We start from the raw sequence: 21,514 nt of genomic DNA, 5'->3' as shown, positions 1-21,514 counted from the left end.
TCAAATATATCTGCTTGTGATAGTTGAGTTTGTACATGAGAGCATCTGACAGACATTTGGGAGAAACTGAAATATTCTCACAGGGGGATGCCAATGAAAATCATCTTTATCTTCTTGCAAATCAGAGGAATGACTTTATTGTGTTTCTCACTTGTTGCTTGTGATCTAAGCATCTGCTAAATGCTTATTATAAATGAATGAAAAGCATTTCAATAATGTCTGTTTATCTTGCTTTGTCTGCAACTAAACTTTTACCAATTTTTTTAAGGGTTTTGTTTGATCAGGTTTGTTGCCACATTGGGAAAAGCTTTAAAAAAAATGACACACAGGAGCAAAATGTGAAGGTTATAATACAATAGGATGAGCATTTTGAATAAGTTTCCCTGTTGTTAAAAGTGAATAATTAAATTGTTTGTTTAGTAGTCTACAGTGTAAAGCGATTATGCTCTTATTTATGTAATAAAATCTCTTTAATATAGAAATCTCCTTTAATGTTTCTTTCCAAACGGGATTTGAAATGGATTGATAAACAGAAGTGAGTGAATCACTTTTGTGCCGTCTGCGTTTAAATGTATTATGAAAATCTACATTCATTTGAGGTCTTGTGATACCAAAACCATGAACAAATGCGCATGAAATGAATTTGACAGGAACTGATCTGAATGTTTGTTTGTCTCATTGCTGTTTGCTGAATGCGCGATGACGTGCGATCAGGTGGAGCGACTCTGCGCTCGCCGCGCCGCCGCCGCGTCAGAAGAACCGAAGACACGAGACGAGCGGGTCTGTGATTAAACCGGCTCGGTGCTCGACTGTTGCTGCTGCTCGCGTCGCGTCTTTTTTTCTCTTCAGGTTGGTGGTCGAGTGTAAATCTCTTGTGACAGGTAAGACGATGTAAATTGAGGCTCTGTATGAATATGTTGTGCGGGTCTGGTTGTGTGATGATCTGTTTTGACTCTTCTGCTGTGTGTGGATCGGTGTACAGGAGAAATTTATCACGACAGTTCTCTGTGGAGACTCGATGTTTTAATTCATCACAGCTCAGATGTGAATAAACGCGTTCGCGCTTAGAAATCTGTCGGTTCATTCTGACGCGTTTGTCGCGCTTTTCTCAGCGCGTCTTGTCATTCCAGCTCATAAAGTTGCACATATATGATAGTAAATTCTCAGGATCTATATTTTAGTGTTGTCTTGACGATCCTTAAAAAATATACTGTGACATTTATCCTAGGCACTCACACACACATGAACGCTCGTGTCTATCTGTGCCTGTGCGTCACTGGAGTTGTGTGTTATGAATGTGTATGAGTGTTGAAGTTGTGTTGTGAGTGTGTGCATACGGTATCTGTTTCAACCCTTGAAATCTGAGATAGATCTGATGGACTCATATTTGTTCTGGTTTTAGGTGTTGATGGTGTTGTCGTGTCATTGATCATTGATTGGTCATCATGAGTTACATGAATGTTGTGCAGTGTTTAATTGTGAGAATATTTTGGTTGTGGTTCTTTTATTGTGTTGTAATGCACACCTTATTTGTCATGAACATGAAACGTCTCCACACCTCCATGTAAGGAAAAGTCAAAAATAAACATTTATATCACGCAGTCTTCTTCTTTTATTTGTAAATGCTATTAAACTGATTTGCAGAAATGTCCAATAGACTCTGGAGTAATTCACTTCAATTCATTTTTAGTCCTATAGCACAATTGTTTAATTGTTATGGTAACACTTTACAATATGGTTCATTAGTTAACAAGATCTAATAATGAACTTCACTTATACGGCATTTATTAATCTTTGTTCATGTTCATTTCACCAATTGCTTATACTTTATTAAAATCTTGTTAACTTTAGTTAATGCACTGTGAACTAACATTAAAATATGTGGTGTTAATGCAAATATTACTAAACATAAAGATAATAGTCTAAAGGATGTTATTTTTCTATTTATTTACATTCTTCATATCATTTCAGTGTGGACAGCAGACAGATAATATCATTGTGTCTTATGACAATAAACGCTTTGAAATGAAGCAGGTTTGTGTTTATATGATCATATGTTAAATGGGTTAACACACACAGATCTCATGTACCTGCTGACTCAGACACTTCTGAATGGAAAGTTGTCTTAAATGATGATAGCTGCATAAATGTGAACCATTATAAGAAATGAATGTTCATCAAACTCGCTGTCATTCATCTGAAGACTCGTATATATTTGATGCTTTATGAGAGGAGACACAGTCTGAAATGATAGATGATGGGTATCATGTTAAACTACAGCTTACAGGGAAATTAACAAAGAAATGATGTAAAAACATGAATATTATTTATGAAAATTGACATAAAATGTACTTTAGTGTTCCTTAGTGTAACAATGAGTGTCTGTAGGACAGTAATTGAACTTTTATATTTTATAGTGATATTAATAAAGTATAAGTAGAGTGATTACATCAGCAGCAGCCTTTGATGAGAAGCCAAAACATCAATGGTGTATAAGTGAAGACTAAACTAAACCGAGGATAAAAAGTGCTTGTTTTACCAGGCGAGAGATAAATTCTTGTAAAAAATGAATGCCACATCACATTGGGTGTTGTGTGGACTGCTGTATGTGATGATACTCAGAGGTGTCGGCTATTTTTCATTTTCTCCATGAATCAATTAAAGAAGTTCATTTGAAAATATTGAAGTCTACAAACGTGGCAGTGTGTCATGTCAAGTGCTTGATGTTGTTTTAGTTGCCATAGCAACAGCGAGTCTTAGGAGTATTATGGGATATTGGGATATAAGTGTTTGCTTTAAACAGTTGATGACATTTTGGTTTTAAAAGTAGGCTTAATATATTTGAAAGCAGAAGTTAAATATCATCACTCTCATCAGGTTTGTATGTTATTAAAAATCATTCAGTAAAGAAAATGTTTGATTTCTTTTACTGTGAAGCGTTACTCAGCTGTGTGTGTGTGTGTGTGTGTGTGTGTGTGTGTGTGTGTGTGTGTGTGTGTGTGTGTGTGTGTGAGAGAGAGAAACAGATGCTTAACATTTCTTCATCTTCATTAAAGCTGTTGTGATCAGATCTACTGGGACATTAAAGGTCAGTTTGTTTGTGTTCATCTCAGACTGCTGTATGTTCTCATGTTGTGAGTCTTAAACAGATGGAGACAATCATACGTGACCAACATCATAAATATGAAAGAGTTTTAATTCTACTAAAATGTAAATTGTGTGTATGTGTCTGTGTCACTCTTCATATGTCTCTGTGTGTGTAAGCGTGTATAGTTTGTGTGTTGTTGGTTGATTCAGTGACCCAGATGAAAGTGTTGACTGTGTGATTTCTCATCATGTGTGGATGGGATGAGGGAGATACAGTATTGATTTTTTTCTGACCGTTGCTGAAACTGCTGTAAGAAATTCTTGGTCCACAAATCTATGAGCTGAAAATGAAAGTTTTCTTTTGTAGTTTGTAGATACTTATGTATTTAGTCTAACGCTTAATCAAATGTGACTCGCTGTCTGTTGTGTGTTGATTCTTTCAGTGTAGCAGTTTCAGCTTTGTGTAACACATTTTGTCATTTTGTTTAAAATATCTCTTAAAATCAGCACTGATGTGAAATATAAACATTTCAGATTCATTTATTTCACTTTAAAATTACATAATCTTGTGTTCATTTCTAACCAATGGTCGCCATACAATGCCACAAAGACGGATAATGTGATTAGGAATGATATTATTAGAAATCCCTTTGGCATTAAAAATGCTTTTTTTTCAGATTGATTGTTTTGAGATTTGAAGGGTGGATTGATGTCTAGACTTTAGCAGATTTGTATGATTTTTGTCCATCTTTACTGTTGTACATTTGTGTTTATTTCGGTATGGCAGTCAGTACACCTGAAATGTGTTTGTGAAAGATGCAGCTTCAATAAATTTGTTTGTTTATTGCACCGTGACGTTGAGTGGTTAATCTGGTTAAACTGGTTCTATTGGTGTTTAAACAGTTCAGTTTGGTCTTTTGTTAGATGGCGTTATGTGATATAGTGTGAGTATCCAGGTTATTCACAGGCGTCTTAAATAACATGCTATGTTAACAAAAGACAAGAAAATGAGTTTGGCCGATGGCCAGCTGCTGCTTAATGTAAAATATAAAGTTTTGTGTTTTTTTATTTAATTTAATTTTGGCTGAAATGGGAACCAGTAGATGACCTGCGTCATTTCCTTTAAAATCTGCAGAAGTTCCCTCACAAAGACACACAGAGATAAAACAACAGGTGCCATCGCTTTAATCTACTCGGTTTGTCCTATAGCCAATAGCGACAGTAACGCCTCACAAATGACAGACATTTGATCGTTCCTCCCATGAGCTCTTGTTTTGCTTTCATTATATTTCTGTGAATGCAGCTTAACTAAAACTATTGTTCAACTATTGTGCATAAAGTAACGTCGTTCTGTCATGTATGAAACTAAATGAATATTAACCAACATTGAGACCATATGATTTGTGTACAGAAGAGATTTGGCTCACCAACCTGAGCCTGATTTAGGTCAAAAACGTGCTGTGCTGTTCATTTTTCATATCAGTATATTTTTGTAAAATAATCCCTCTGTGATAACCACAACACCCCTCTTCAGGTCCTCTCTGTTCCCGTCCAGTTTAAACTTCAGAAAGCACCAGACGTTTACATCCGATTCATGCTTGAGTGAGTAAATGATGACGAAATTAAAACCATATGCTATGTTAAATATACTAGCTGAGAAAACTCTTTTTCTGTCCACAAGGCATGTGATCTATTAACTTATAAATACAGGACACAGGAGATGTTTTGCATTCACCCAAAACATAAGTGATTAAAGTAATTAAAGTGAGTTTATGAATTAAAAGCACACGCTGTAAACCGGGATAAGTTAAATTTGAATTGTCAGTACTGTAAAGAGAAATGTGCTGAAGAGGGTTCATGTAAGTAAATACTGATCACCGTGACTTCACAAAATGATCATCATTTACAACAAAACAACATCAATAATATAAGAGCTTAAACCTACATGACATTTTTATAACAAATATTTAAAGTTCTTATCAGTTCTTATTCGGTGATAAAGCATAAATTATCAAAATATTCCGGCACAAGGGATTGTGGGTATTCCTCACAACAGGTACTGATCATTTTAAGTTCATTTCACTTCATTGTTTTAGTTGAATGGATTTTATACACTTTAATTAAATAAACTAAGACTTTTGAAGTATATTAAGTGACTTATATTTTATTGTTCAATATCTGGGTTAGAGGACAGAAATGAAGCAGGGCCACAAATACTGAGCATGAGCTCGGTGAGATCCTTTCTGATCTGTTCCAACTACAAGGTTATTTAGCGGCAATAATGGCACTTTTCAATACATTTATTTTAGAAACATCCATTACTCAACCAGTGCAAGAAATAAAGAAATCTCTGTGTTTCTCTTGTGACCAGAGGCAGATTAAATCATTTACTTTTTTTATATTTTATTTAAAGTTTTAAAGTTACATTAACAAACACAGAAGTATAAATAAACAACCAACAGTAGACAACAAGGATACACACACACACACACACACACACACACAAAATTATTAAAAGTAGGCATAACTGACAATATTCACAGTTGTGTTGTAAATCAGTAATATCACAGATTAAATCATTTACAAAACAAAATAAATTCTTATTTATTTATTTTCTACTGGATGTCCCAGCGACAAACCAACTGCTTCATTTAAATTTAGCTTTTAATTTACATACATTTTATAATAAAAATCTTCTATAGGATCAACTATGTCTGGCTCTCTCTTAAGATTTTTTCCCACAGGGTTTTTCTCCTAGGAGTTTTTATCATCCCCTCGGGAGTCAGCTGACATTAGCTTAACTTAGAAATACGCTACGTTACAATACATTATTACACGGCTCACTAGTATGGTTTAATTTTAGCCGCTGTACTTTGTTGTCCTGTGTTTTTATGAACCTCCTAAGACCCTGGATTTGGTTGGTCTTTTTTTCAGATTTCTACCAGCTGTTTTGGAGTTAGGATGATCCAATAAATAATAAGCAAATATTTTTCTAAGAACATGAAGCAGTGTATTTGTCCATGTTTGTGTACAACAGGTTACAGTTACACAGAATTAAAACATTAAAAAATTATGTCCACATATGTGGACATCCAGGTCTTAGGAGGTTAATGTAACACTGCTTTGAAACAATAAAGTTATTGTGAAAAGCATTATATAAAATTGTATTGAATTGAATCTATATCAGAATCTAAAGCCACAGTCAGGGTAAAACCCTAAATAGATCAAAAATAATTGAGGATAATGAGAGAGAAAAACAAATGAACAGTGTCATGAATTGATTTGTAAATGAAGCGTCAGGTGTGATGGATCTGTCAGCGGTCATCACGTGTGGCTCATAGGGTTGTGTGAGGGCCACAGGAGACTTAAAGCGCTGGAGATTTCCCATGTTAGATGTTGCTCCAGTAACCCAACGCTCAAAGACAATTAGATGTAAAGTAGATCACAAGCAGCTTTGGTGTCACGTGTAGGTGAACATCCACTCACCTGCAGTCGTTTAAAGAGCCGAGCTGTGAGTCGTGTGTGTGCTCACATATCTGATCTCAGGTTAAAGTCCAGAAATATATTGGCTGCCAACGTTCCCAGAGCTTCAGTAGGAAGAGACTATCGTGACAACAACTTGTTATTAATGATGCGCAGTGTCTGAAGTATAAAGATGTAGTCAAGTATTACTGTACATCATATGTGTCCTCACTGCAGATGTACTGAATGCTGGGCAATGGTCTTGATTTTATGACTGTGACTGTAAATAAATATTTGCTTAGATTGTAGTTGTGTGTGCTGGTTGAGAAAGTTAATTTAATCTGACTCTGAGCAGTTATGGCAGATTTTTGTTTGTCCAGATAAGATAAGATAAGATAAGATAAGATAAGATAAGATAAGATAAGATAAGGCACGAGCTCACTTAAGACCTTTTCACACAGAGATTATAAAACACAGAAAATGCATCCAGGAATTTTTTGGGATCGTTTGAATTTTGGTTCATTCACACTGCCAATGATTTTCCAGAATCTGTGCGTGCATTCCTACGCATACCGTAAAGATCCCGTAAAATCACGTGATGTATTTAAAGTCCTGCACATGGTAGCTTTTTTCCACAGCGTCTGAAGTTTGCTAATTATCCGTGATTTCTCTGTCGTACATTTTAGTTTCTGATAAGAGAAGCGTGTGATTCTTTTATGCTGGTGAATGATCTCAGCTTCAATGCTAAATGACTGTGCTGTGTCAAAGAGCTGAACCATAACTTCTTGTTGCGATGAGACGCCCATCCTCACTACAGCACACCCCTTACGCCATTGTTTCTGCCTCTTGTTTACACAGAATGCTTTCTTTGAATGTAACGGCAATAGTTGCGTTCACATGGACGATTGGTTTAAATGTTCAGAATTAAAGTACTCCATGTAAACACCTCAATCAGAATATAAATACCTAAACGGATTAAAAATCTGATGTGGTTTATATTGTAATCTACTTTAAAGGACTAATAATAATAATAATAATAATAATAATTACTTACATTTATATATCGCTTTTCTGCAGCACCCAAAGCCCTTTACATATGATTGGGGGAATCTTCTCATCCACCACCTGTGTGCAGCATAAACGTGAATGATATGACGGCAACAATATGGCGCCAGAACGCCCACCGCCCACCAGCTTATTAGTGGAGAGGAGACCGAGTCATATAGACAATTAATGATTAGTAGGCCAACGAGCACGTCAATACCATCACATTATTAAGTGTTCATGTAAACGCTATGATAGATTTATCAATCAGAATCATTTCATTTAGACTGAGTTCAAAGGTGTCCATGTAAACATAGCTTTCTGACAGCTTTATGGAAATTTTCGGGGACCAAAGTGCTGTGTGAATGAGGTTTTATTATCCTAACTTACACATTATTTCCAAAGACATCACAGAGTTTCTGATCTATAATGACATGCAGGTGAGGAAAGCAGAAGGTTTAATAGATTGTAAACTTAAGAGGATTGAGTTAATGGTCTTCATGTTTTATGGTATTAGAGCAGATTAACCGTTCATCATTTGTTTTATTCACGTCTCTGCTGGCTTTTTACTACTAAAAGTTTTTTTCTATAAAGCTGGCTCACATCAAAGCGCTATAGAAATGAAGAATCGCATTATCCACATTTACATTTCTTCATATTTGAAAGGATTTCTTTACTCACTACTTTACAGCCACATTCACCCTCTCCATCATTTACTGCCATACTTTCATATTTGTATTTTCTTTTCTTTATTTTGTGGCATTGCGCTCGGATGATTTCTGGATTTTGTGATTTCAGTATATATGTACATGTACGAGACTAAAAGACCAAAACAAGCAGAGATTAAAGCATCTCTACAGACTGAATGGATGTAAAGAAGTGTCAGAATGGGATTCTGGATGGTTTTCTAGTTAGTTAACTTTGGTTCAGTCTCTAATTTGCTGCTTTAACCGAAGGTGATCTTTACTACGCGTGGATTTGCTCAAGCTGTTATTTGAATGCTGATTTTACTGTGGTTTGGAGGTTATTGGAGCATTAATTTGCTCTTCTTGTGAGTTTTACTTTCTGCTGGTTAAGGTTTAGTTGACTGATATACCCAGACGTCTCTGCTGGTAAATGATCTTAAACCTACTGTAGTGAAGTTTACAGGAATAACACAATGAGACGCTGTGTTTGTAAAGCGCAGAAGGACGCTATGGGCCGTAGTGATGGGTCGAGATCAGATTATCAATCAGTAATCTTTATTCTTCATGGACGGTCAGCTGAAGTGAAGAATGAAGAGATCAGACTAGATCAGACAGAAGTAAATGTATTGTTTAACATGAGCGTACCGCAGTAGTTCATAAGACACAAGACAGATTATCAGTCAAGCTGATTTAATCCAATGACAATAGCTTTTGGGCAGGACTGTGTGTTGGGTTCTTGCTGTTCTTTTTAAGCCGTTAAGCTCCTCTAGATTTTCTCAGCTTTTCAAACACAACATTTAATTTCTATTGCTGAAGGTTTTTATTAATTTCCCATCACTTTAAGTGCAATTGTTCCTGGTGTTCAGAGATACGCGTCACCTGTATTGTGTGTGTGACCTGACATGTGATCTAATCACATACATTACATAACATTGATCACATTCATTCCCCATCTGGATGTTATAATGCTGTTTGGTCTGATGTGTGTTTGTGATGTTTGATCAGTTAAACACATGTTCTGTTTTTATCATTTACACTCGTGAACAGAAGTGATAGACAGACAACACCATTTACCTTCACATTACTCATTCTTGCTGTTATTGTGAACATTATCCTCACTTTTCCGTAGCAATGCACACACGTGCTCATACAATCACTGTAATGCTGTGTGTGCACTTGGTCTGCATGATAAATCGCATGCGATATCACGCGCATCTCATCAGTAATGCCGGTTCCTTGATTAGGGTTAAATCACCATCAGCTGTTTCAGATGGCGCGGCATTAACTGCACAGAGCCGTAGTTCACTGACAAGCTGGGCCATAAAGCAGGCGATACGTCCGCGATAATTAATGCGAAATTGTCCCGATTGTCAGGCCGTTTCTCAAAACCAAGTACTCCGAACTCGGACTTGTGTCCTTCGTAGTTCGAACTTGCAAGTTCAGACCAAGCGTGCCGCACAAGCCCTGAAAAGTGAAGCCAAAACGTCTCGATCGCCCCCCAGTGACTGGTCCCAGTATAGGTCATAAACCCCGCCTCCCCATGTTATTCAATGGGACTTGAGACCAACTAAAAAAATTAATTACACTTTAATTATCTTTTTTCCGGAGATGGTTTCTGTCATTTATTGTACTTTTTATCACACTGATGCAAATTCAAATGTTTGTTTTTAAAATAAGTTTGTGTTTAGTTAGTTATTTAATGACATAAAAACGGTGGTGTCACGTCATGATTGACAGCTGTGATATCGTGTGATATGCGCATTCTGCGAGGGCGGGGTTTTGATTTCGCAGGTTCACTTCCTGCTCATTACTGCGCATGACTGGTCCCGAAATCGCTACTGCGCAGACTCAAGACCCAAGATGTCAGCGCCATATCGGGACTCTGGCGGCTTCACTTTTCACCAATGGAAGGGAGCGAACAGGCGTCGTCCATCTTTTTTTACAGTCTATGGTTCAGACTCGGAAGAACGAACTCCTGACGCGAAATGCATTCTGGGAAACTTCGCTGTCATAAGTCCACACAAGTCTCCTCTGATGCATCCTCGATAAAATGGGTGGATCAAGAACACATCCGGGGATTTTATGTGAACTTGGGCTTGATGCGAACTTTGAATTGGAACAGTACTTGGGCCGCGACTGATGACGTTTCACAAGTCCACAAGAACACAAGTACAGACAAGAACGCATATTGAGAAACGGTGTCAGTGAACTACGGCTCTGTGCAGTTAATGCTGCGCCATCTGAAAGCAGCTGTTGGTGATTTAACCCTAATCAAGGAACCGCCATTACTGACGAGATGCGCGTGATATCGCATACGATTTATCGTGCAGACCTAGTGCACACCAACAGCCACTTTGTCGCTATGCGTCGCCCGTCTCTTTCAATGAGGTCTGTTTTTGGAATACTATGAATTCAGACATACTACTCACCTTGCCTTCTGTTTTTCGCCTTATATATGTAAGCAATAAGGTACGAGAGGCTGTGCTGTATCGTGAATAAGTAAGGGCAGAGTGCCTGCAACCCCTTCAGCCGTTACTTATTCACGATACAGCACTTGCTTCAAGTACCTTATTGCTTTTATAAAACGGTTACCACACAATATTAAAGTAAAAAAATATTAGTGCAACTTTCATAAAGTTAAATCCATAAAAAGCAGTCCTTTCGCTAGAAAAAATAGTCCCTGACCATGAACAAAAATGTGTTCCAATGTGTAATATGCATGAAAGCTCAAATAAAAACAACAAACCGATACGTGTGGTTGCTAAGGGCGCAGTGATAAACAGAACCGTTGGGTGAAGCGGTCATAGCAGTGTTTTATCGTGAATAAAGCACAGCTATTGACCAATCAGAATCAAGGATTGGAACTAACCGTTTTATAAGTATGCATAGTATGGAACTAGTGGTTTCAGACACAGACTCTTTTCCCAACTTGGCAACTTTGTCGCTAGATTTAGCCATTTTCCAGACCCCTTTTAGCAAAGTTTTTTTTTTCCAAAAAGCTCTCTCTCAGTAAATGACGAAAGACGGATGGCATGAACTCCACCGCTTTATTTTCATTGTTAGTCCCTTTCGAAAGTTGCTTATTATTTGCATAAAATTAAACTTTTCTTAACATTGTTGTGTAGCGGGAAACATGAGTCTGTTTCTGAACAAAATGCTTTTAGAATTTAACAAGAAGTTTAGCTATAGTTTTATGATACTGGATGAAATATATGTACCACAAATAAATAAAAACCTATCCATCCACATACATAAGTGTTTGTGTGTGTGGGGGGGGTAGGTATGTATGTAAATAGAATCTATTGCATATATGTATATGGTGAACGTATTCCTAGTCTTTCTTTACACTGTGTCTACTGTCTAAACCTGACGCAGGAAGCAAGATGTTAGACACATTTTGGTATTAAAAAAATAAGAATGGAAAATAACAGTGAGGAATCGATGGAACCGATTCTTTTGATTCCAGACACAGGAATCGGAATCTATACCAAAAAATCTGGCATCGAACAGCCCTACTTACATGAACACAAGCAATGGATGGGTTTGTCCTGTGATGTGTCTCATGACTCTCTCTCTCTCTCTCTCTCTCTCTCTCTCTCTCTCTCTCTCTCTCTCTCTCTCTCTCTCTCTCTCTCTCTCTCGCTCGCTCGCTCGCTCGCTCGCTCGCTCGCTCTCTCTCTCTCGCTCGCTCTATCTTGCTCTCTGTCTCTCTCGCTCTTACTCGCTCGCTCTCTCTGTCTCTTATGAAGGAATTCACTGTGTAATTCACTTCATTCATCTGTTTACCACATTTGACCTGAGGTAAAATTAACCGATTTGTCTGTATGTGTTTGTTGCGTCAGTAAATTCCTGTTTAAACACTGCTGAAATAAACCCTTTAAACCAGTCTATGGCAGTTTGTCTTTCTTCAGAGTCAAACAAGATTTTCTGCTTCATATGATCTCATGTTTTCAGTGTACAGGAGATTCCCAGAATATCATGATCCCTCCTCATCCCATCTGCATTACGGATACATTTGTCATGTCAAATATTTCTCAATAACAAAGTTCCTTAAACATTTAGTTTCACCTTGGGATTGTTATGTCTGAGTATAGTTTCATGTAAACGGGTCTTAAAGATCAACTGGAGACGGGTATAAAGTCAAAAGTTTTTAGTCATTTTTTTTGTCATTTTTAGTCATATGAGCTCCTATTATTATTCATGTATAAAGATACAACAGTAAAAATCTTCCCATGTAAGAATAATCTCAATCTTGTATATGAGCCAGTATAAGCACATTTTCTGAGAAATCGCACACATCTCTCTTTCTGTTGAGCTACAGAAAACAACAGCAACATTTTCCTAAATTGACAGTGGGTTAATGTCTTTATGTTAACTAATGAAATGAAATAATCAAGTACACGCAATAGACAATAGTATAAATCAGGGTGTCTTTACACACAAAAGTGTGTGTTTGTCGTATGTTAACGTCCTTGCTCTCTTGTGTTGCAGCGTTCAGGTGCGAGTGATGCGTGATGATGCAATTTCTGCTCATGACTCTTCATTGGATGACGGTCAGTGCCTCGCTGCAACAGTGGACACCGGCCGCCACCGGCCCACTGGAGGGTGAGTGAATGTTAAATGATAAAATGACTTGCGTCTTACTGTTCTGGGGTCTGAGTTATTGACTGGGTAAATTTACCGCTGTAATCCACCTCTACAATAGCTGTATAGTTTATCTACAGATGTATAGGCATCAGAGAGTCAGTGTATATGTACATTAGATACATTTAAGGCGTGATGAGACACCTACTCTACAAGATGAGACAAGAAATCCTCAATGACAAAATGTATGATTGGGAAACTGAAATCTCATAATTTTGAAATGTTTTAATTATTTTGGTAATTGATAATGTAATTGAATTTAATTAAAGTAATTTGATATTTTTTGGTAATAAAAATAGACCCAAGTGAGCATTAACCTTTAAAATGACATATAATAATGTATCAAAAACACGGAGTTTACAAAAACATTACAGTTTTACTCAATTGCTAAAACACAATTTCTAATACCTTGCTCAATTTTCTGAAAACATTAAACACAAAACCTCATCTTCAAACACTATTTGCCAAACCTCTGATGACTCTTGCGAAATGAAACTTTTGCCCCGAAACAGTTTTACCTGTGTTCAAAATCAAACACTGTTCTCAAAACAGTTTCACATGTGTTCAAAATCAAACACTGCTCTTAAAACAGTTTCCATGTTTTCCCTATTTAAAGACTGTTACGTGAGTAGTTACATGAGTAAGTATGGTGGTAAAAAATAAAACTTTTGTTTGGAGCCATAGGAATGAATGGGGCTAGGCTAAATGCTAACACATTCAAGAAGCACTGTACAAAGATTAAAAGTGAATGCATTGAAAAAAGATAGGGATGTAATAATTCAAGTAGAGGTAAGAACATAGTAAAATATTGAAAAACTGTGGTGTTGTCCTTTAAACACTTTAAAGAAAGAATCAGACAGATGTCTTCAGACCAAACCAATGTATAAGTACCAAACAATTTCATGTGTTTTGATAACCAGTGACAACACATACTAGGAAAAAAAACAATTGACAATTACAAAAGCTTGAATGTGTCTCACTTTATCTTCTACTTGTGTTTCTCCAGTTAGGGGACAGCTAGACGTCTGTTGTTGTCATGTTTGTTAATGGGAGTTAATTCTGTTTGAGACTGAGTAGAATTGTTCACTTACCGCCCGCAACAACAGGAAAACAAACATACAAACGTTTCTTTTTCTACCGTGCGGTGGGACTTTCCATTGACTTAATGTCTGTGATGTCTCTAAATTTCTTCATTAAAGCTTTATTTGGTATGTTTAGTTCTTCTTGTGGGGATGGTTGGCTGATCTTCATTATGTAGCTGATTTGAGTCTTTATTCTCTTTGTGTGCACAAATATCTCAGTTAATAGTTATAAGACTTTAATGAAGTTAGTTAAACAGTATTGACACTGTGTTTACTCTGTATGGACGGAGGCGAATTGGCCTGCTATCTTCTGAAGCTTAGGATTTGCTTCCACAGTCGCCTTTAGCGTGTGTTTTTTGTTCTCTTAAAGTCCCCCTGTAGTGAAAATCAAATTTTTTTTTTTGTTTATATTTCTTTGTGATGTTTTTAATATGCTTAAGGGAAACCATGTGCGCATTCAACACCATTGCTGAGTATTTTCTCCATAAACCCAAAGTTTTCCAAAGACAGTCTCATTCCTGCGGTTTGAAATCACCCCGGTTTCTTACGTCACAAACATGCAACCAATCAGAGTGGATCAGTAGTTTGAGTCATAGTTATATTATGTATGGTTAGGGTTTGTGCTAGAGGTTAGAAAAGATGAAAAACATTTATCTCAGTACCTCAGATTACATAAATGGGCGGAGAGACGGCGTGTGGCTGTTCGAACACATTAAACCACATGCGTGTTTACACTAACAAGTGTTATGCATAACCATGCTATAGTTACACAAGCAAGTTTACACTTCAAGTTTACAACATGGACTGTATAGATGTAAACAAATATGCTGAATTACCTGTGGAGAAGATATAAAGTGCAACTTCTGTGTCCCTTGAGTCCCATCTTGGAAAACTAACATTCCTCCAATATTGACTTTGGTCAATTTTTAAATCCCCTTTTCGTTTCCTTGGCGACGTGTTTTAATGTCCTCGAAAATAGATCTTCAACAGGCTTTCAAATCTGCCTGAAATCAAAGCATTAGATCGCAGGTTCATCACGGTGTGCAGCTGTTGTTGAATCCGAAGGATTAAGTCTACACAGGTCGCATATGTGGGCTGCATACGTCATCAAGCCTGGTTTATTTAAATGAACTGAACTTAATGTTAATATTCTGAAATAAGACTGTCTTGATGACGTATACCGCCTACACATGCAACCTCCGGAGGCTTCAGCTAGCGGCCAGCGTGAGTCTGAAAGTGCGAAAGGCAGAGCTTAAATTTCAGGAATGTCTCTCGTTGGCGAATGTATTTCAAAGATGGAGGCACAACATGGATGCGCCAGTCGAGCGACTCAACCGTATGTATTTTAAATAGCAGATTCTACACTTACGAGAATACTTTGATTAGTGGGTGGAAGTAATTACACATGAATGAGCACATACTTTTGAAAGAAAACATAGGTTTTTGCTAAGAATTAACTCAAAAAACTACACAGTGGAGCTTTAAATCCCTTTTTTTGTACTACAACAAACACACAAATTGTAGGCAACAGTTTACTTCCTCGGCCTGTTGATGTGGACACGACGCTCATTTTCATAATTCCACTCTTACTTCTTTAAGTAACATTAAATATTAGAGAATATAGAAATCTCTCTCTCTCTCTCTCTCTCTCTCTCTCTCTCTCTCTCTCTCTCTCTCTCTCTCTCTCTCTCTCTCTCTCTCTCTCTCTCTCTCTCTCTCTCTCTCTCTCTCTCTCTCTCTCTCTCTCTCTCTCTCTCTCTCTCTCTCTCTCTCTCTCTTTCTCTCTCTCTCTCTCTTTCTCTCTCTCTCTCTCTCTCTCTCTTTCTCTCTCTCTCTCTCTCTCTCTCTCTTTCTCTTTGCAAAGACTCTATTAACCACAAACTATAACAGCTTTAGTTTTGAATAAATCTTTTTAAACTTTGTTGAACTTTAAATCTGTGCTGTTTTGTGGAGGACATTAGTGGGGTCACTGGAGTTTGTTCTGTTTGTGGTCAGATTAGCATATTTGCTAGCATTAGCCTACATGTCATAAACTTAAGGATTTAATCATTTAACCCAACCTAATGCTATTCCGCAGATGTCATACGGCTGAATGTTTCCAAATGCCGCTCACCAAACATGGAGGACTTCACGTGTCAGTGGACTCCACTTGATAGCGAAGAAAACATCACCTACACGTTCATATACAAGATCGGGTAAGAATGAATCAATGAAGTTTGACATAACAATATACGTTTATATTAAGTTTTCATATTAGTTTCAGTCTCACGCTGTGAACACTAAACAGACGTCATCATGATCTTCTCTCTTACGCTGTGTAGTGATGGCGTCGCTCAGGAGTGTCCGGATTATGTGACCGGCGGTCCTAACACCTGTTACTTTGACAGCAAACACACACAGGTCTGGGAGGTGTACTGTCTGAATGTCACCGCACACACCCGGACGGGTCCAATCACTTCACCCAAATACTGCCTGGATGTGGTTGATATAGGTGATGTAAACCAAGATAATCATTACCAAGTCTTACAGTATAGTCTGAATGATCAAACCCAGGTTGTCTTGTTTCTTCTGTAGTTTTTTTGGTTGAAGCTGATTTAATAACAGTTGTCTCTCTCTGCAGTGGAGACAGACCCGCCATTTAACTTGACTTACAGCATACTGAACAAAACCGATGACGAATCGAGTAACATTGTGCTGGTGTCCTGGTTGTATCCAATTGCATCTCATGTCAATGGTGGATGGATCACGCTGGAGTATGAGCTGCGATACAGACAACTGTCAGACCCGGACCGCTGGAAGGTACAAACACAGAGATGGTGTCTTTGTTTTAATGAAAGAAAAATAAGAGAAAATAACCTGGACGGTTTCTTTAAGAGAGCGTGTTAAGGTTTAGATGTGATGTGTTTATGTGTAGGTGAAGCAGCGCTTGCAATTTGCTAATCTAGAGTTGCTGGATCTTCCCGTGGGCAGTTATGAGGTCATGGTGCGCTGCCGATCCACTAAAAGTAAATTATGGAGCAGATGGAGCGATTCGATCTACTTCACCATCACTACCGGACGTCTGCCTGGTAAACAAAGACAAACCCTGGTATTTAACACGCACGCGCTGGCCGCCTGTCTATCTAACCCATGTTTAATCTGTCTTACAGTTCACGTGATCGTGTTCATGTTGGTAACGGCCATCGCAGTCATGACCTTCCTCATCGTCGGCATCGGGGTCATCCCACGGGGCAAGAGGTCAGTGACATCATAGCTCTAGTTCTGTTTACCTGATATTACTGTTGTCATGCACTCTGTCAGGTAACTAAAACTGAGTCAGTCCAGAACAGTTCAGATGAATGGGTTTGTGTATGTCTTTGATTCTCTGAAGCTCATCTCATTGGTTGTGTTGTTTCTGCAGTATTAAAGCTTACCTCCTGTCACCGATTCCCAAACCACGCATCCATGGACTCGACCCCATGCTCATAAAGGTTTGTATTGCAGAATTTTGCTTTGGCACCACAGCACACAAGTGTTTGAAGTAAAGCATCACTCTTACTGTACTGTTGATCATACTGAACCTAGTTTGTGATTATAAAAATCTATCATGAATGTTATTTAGCAGCTTATATATGAAGAATTGTTTTCCTTGACCTTCTCTTTTTTCTGTTGTTGTCGGTTCGTCTTTCCTGTCCATCTTGACCTCTCGGTTTCTCCAGAAGGGAAAGATCGATGAGATCAATCATCATTTCTCCTCTTTTCACGGCTATAAATCTCCGCAGTACTGCATAGAGACTTGGTACCAGGTCAACGTGGACGCGAGTCCGGCCGTGACGCTCGACAACTTTCTGTCTTACTATAAACAAGAAGACAGGGTGAACGGCACAGCGTTCCCTCAGCATCAACCCTTACTTCAGACGAACGTTGAAGAGCCCTCTCAAAATCCTGCAGGGGCGAGCCAGACACAGCCGGAGCTCATGTCTTTCCCGGGAACGGATTACACAATGATTCTGAACTCGGACCCCGCCGCGATACAGCCCGCCCATCAGGACTTCTACACCTGCGTCAGTGAGATTGCACCCACCGGAGTGGTCCGTCTGGTGCCCTGCCTGCCTGACGCGCTTAAAAACACGCCCTACCTGCAGTTTAAAAACGAACCGAACGACGACGACTCGGACAAAAGCGTCCAGTTAGCGGCTCTGCTAAAGAAACAGATGAAGATTTTATCTGGTTTGGATGATGCGGGTGAGACGGAGCAGATCGATTCTGCAGTGCCTTCACCTCCACATTCAGCGGACCAGAACTGAGCTGCTGGATCGGTTTGGTTACACACACACACATGCGACAGACAATCGCACGCTACAGTAAAACAACAAACATTTCCTTCATAGTTTTCTCTTGCTTTCCAGTAAATGAATGTTGCTTTAAGGATGCTCAGATATTTTACTGGTCAACAAGACAACAATAGTGCTGTGTAAAACACACACACAACACACACACCTTCAGGTTATGAGTATCTGCACAGTGGCTAGGGTGACCGTACGTGCCATTCTTCCCGGACGCGTCCTGGCCAGGATTTCGGTGCGTCTTTCGAAAGTCATATTTGTTGACCGCATACGCCATTCAGTTAAAAACATAAGACATACAATCGTAGTTTCATTCTTACCTTAAACTGTAATGGTTAATTTCTGTAATAATAATAATAATCCTCTATGACTCATGCGGTCGACAAATAATACTTCTGGAAGACGAACCCGAAATCCTGGCCAGGACGTGTCCGGAAAGAATGGCAAGTATGTTCACCCTAACAGTGGCTCATATGATTGTTAGTGAATATCATAGTGGAAAACATGAAATATGAGAGAGCGAGCGAGAGAGAGAGAGAGAGAAAGCTCTTGAGCATCTCTGTGGTCCATCAGGGGCAGTCGTTGCCTTATTGTCTAATGGTTAGAGAGTTGGGCTTTTAACCCAAAGGCAAGTTGTGACTCTGGTGGCCTTGAGCGATTACCCTTTGCCCAATTTCTTCACAATCATGTCATTGTCACTTCACTTTCACAGAGTCAAACAGACCGATCACTGAAATATCTAAAGTCACATTGTGCCTAAAAATAACAGGTAACACTTAGTGCTTTAATCCCCAGACACATTTAAAAACACAAATCCACACACTAGATGTCTGAATCTTCACTGCACAGCCATTAATAAACCCAATGCTGTTTAAACCGAGAGTAAAGAAAACCCAATTCATGATGAGTTTATTTAGGAATCAAGACTCAGGATTGATTGACATCAGAGTTTAGTTTGTGTCTGAACTTGAAGGGACCTCCAGAAACCACACCTGCCTTCACATGAAAAGGGTGCGGTTAGGTATGATTCATGTTCCAACACAATCACAATAACTCACGGAAGTAAACCATCATTGATGACGTCTACATGTTTGTGTCTGTGTTTGTTTACTTACCTGGATGAAAGTGGTAGTGATGATTGCTTTCGCCTGAGTATGTATTGATGATAGCTCACTTTTAGTGAAGTCATTTTAGTAGTTTTGCAAAATTAAGAACACAGATGATGCAAACAACACCGTCTGTTTTTGGGGCCTTCTTCTTTAAAGCCATTAGATTTAGGGTCGTACGACTTTAGACCCTAATAATAAACTAATGTCAACACATCTCGGGTTCAACTGTGAAATAAAAAAAATCTCAAATATGAATATTTCTCAACTTAATTACAGGAAACTGCCTTCATTTTTAAATGTGTAAAGCAGTTCACCACAAACAACAATCACTCAAACCACTTTTTATACGCATGTCAGCTTCACCAGTGTAAAACATGATTGACTCGCCAGTGTTTAATGACCAACAGTTGATCAATATGACAGGGACGAGAGGAGACCGAATGATTTATTAACAGCTACAGAAAAACACTTTCAAATCTCAGAGGACCAATCAGATGAGAGAATTTCAATAAGAGTGTTTTTCCCTCAGCGATTGATTGATTGTCAGAATGTTGTTGCTGTAGCCGTTCGCTCATTTCACTGTCTGGCCTGATGGGTAATAATCAAATGTTATTTTTAAAGATATCTTAACAAGTTTAAGTCATGTATGCAACAACATGCACACCAAAGACTCTTTAAACCCCTATAACCTTCTTAAACACTTTATAAACCTCTATAACTCAACATCAGCACATTACTAAAGGAATATATCTTTAAGAGTATGAAGTAAATACGCTGAAAGAGACTGCAGGACAAACCAGAGAAAGGTTTATTTAGATATGTTAGATAAATATAAATGATAAAAGCTATAAAAATGTCAAAGGTTAAATGTCAAATATATAAATGTATTTCAAAGTGTATAACACTATCTACTTTTTTTACAGAATTATAAAAACTGACTTGAGAATGTTTAATGTTTATCAGCTTTATATTTAAAGCTTCACACACAGTGATTGAGATATGAAACAGATTGATTTGTAAATAACAAAGCTGAACTCAATCATTCATTGACTTTATTTTGCAAATATTGAGTTTATTTTTTAAGACGATGGCACTTTCCCAGAACTGATTTCCCAAAGACATTAAGAACTGTAACCAAACACAAATAATAATGATCTGTTAAAGTGATGTTTAATATATAAATAATAAATGTGTCCACTCGTATAAAAATTGTTACATGCACATAAATCAGTGTCATCATTCAGGGATTTAACACACATTGTGTCTGATCAGTTCATATTCATCATTTAAACTAAGCAACATTCACACTTGACTGCTGTGGAAAGTGCCACGTTAACTACAGTTTTTATACGTATATGTTTGTGTGTAGATTATTGTAATGGGTTTGGTGTACATTAGAGACTTTAACATTGCGTTATTTGTTTCTGTTACATTTTTATTGTGCGTTATTCCTTATTGTGAGGTTTATTTCTGGTGTTTTGTGCCTTTGCTCACGTGAGTTTATAAATGTAAATGCACTTGTTGTACCTGCAGCTAAAAGAAACTACATATTAAGCTCTTCTATATTTAAAGAAAGATTTATACAGTAATACATATATTGACTGGAGATGAAGTACAGTATATATTTCGAGTATAAAATATAGTTTTTTGTACACGAGATCATTTTTGTGAACTTTCTGAGCACTAAACTTTTATCATCTGTGTAAGGATGCGTATCTGATGGGCTGAATGTGTTTTATTCTCATCTAAATGCAGAAAATACTACAAAGGAACAGATTGGACCTTTGTGTAACTCATTTGTGTAATTGTGTTGTTTATTGCCGTTGTTCTGTTTCACCAGCAGATGGTAGCAGATGTGCATAACAAGATCAATCCCATTATTTACTTTTATTCAAATACTTTAAAAATGTCTTCATCTTTAAATGATCGTACCTGAAATGCTCTTTGTGTCACTTTAAGCTATCTGACAAAATAAAAACATCATTTATGCAAAGCGGTGTAAGTCTGTTATTGTAAAGACACTGCGAGAATGTTCAATTCATTTGTCTTCATGTTTTGTAATATGAAAAGTGATT

The 21,514-nt window shown here is 37.8% G+C and overlaps 1 protein-coding gene across 1 annotated transcript; it reads left to right on the top strand.

Moving 5' to 3' along the window:
• The first annotated feature begins 728 nt into the window (after nt 1–728).
• Nucleotides 729–21,432, top strand: LOC135735590 (growth hormone receptor-like). The gene is made up of 9 exons (XM_065254013.1): nt 729–881; nt 12,771–12,884; nt 16,083–16,200; nt 16,327–16,496; nt 16,626–16,804; nt 16,920–17,073; nt 17,155–17,242; nt 17,406–17,475; nt 17,704–21,432. Exons 2-9 carry the CDS (start codon nt 12,794–12,796, stop codon nt 18,289–18,291), a joined length of 1,458 nt encoding a protein of 485 aa, XP_065110085.1. The 5' UTR covers nt 729–881; nt 12,771–12,793; the 3' UTR covers nt 18,292–21,432.
• The last annotated feature ends 82 nt before the right edge of the window (nt 21,433–21,514 follow it).

This window comes from Paramisgurnus dabryanus, chromosome 4 (genome assembly GCF_030506205.2).
Source record: "Paramisgurnus dabryanus chromosome 4, PD_genome_1.1, whole genome shotgun sequence".
NCBI classification, from domain to species: Eukaryota; Metazoa; Chordata; class Actinopteri; order Cypriniformes; family Cobitidae; genus Paramisgurnus; species Paramisgurnus dabryanus.
The sequence above is the reverse complement of the archived record's forward strand: the minus strand, read 5'-3'. Positions and strand labels throughout refer to the sequence as shown.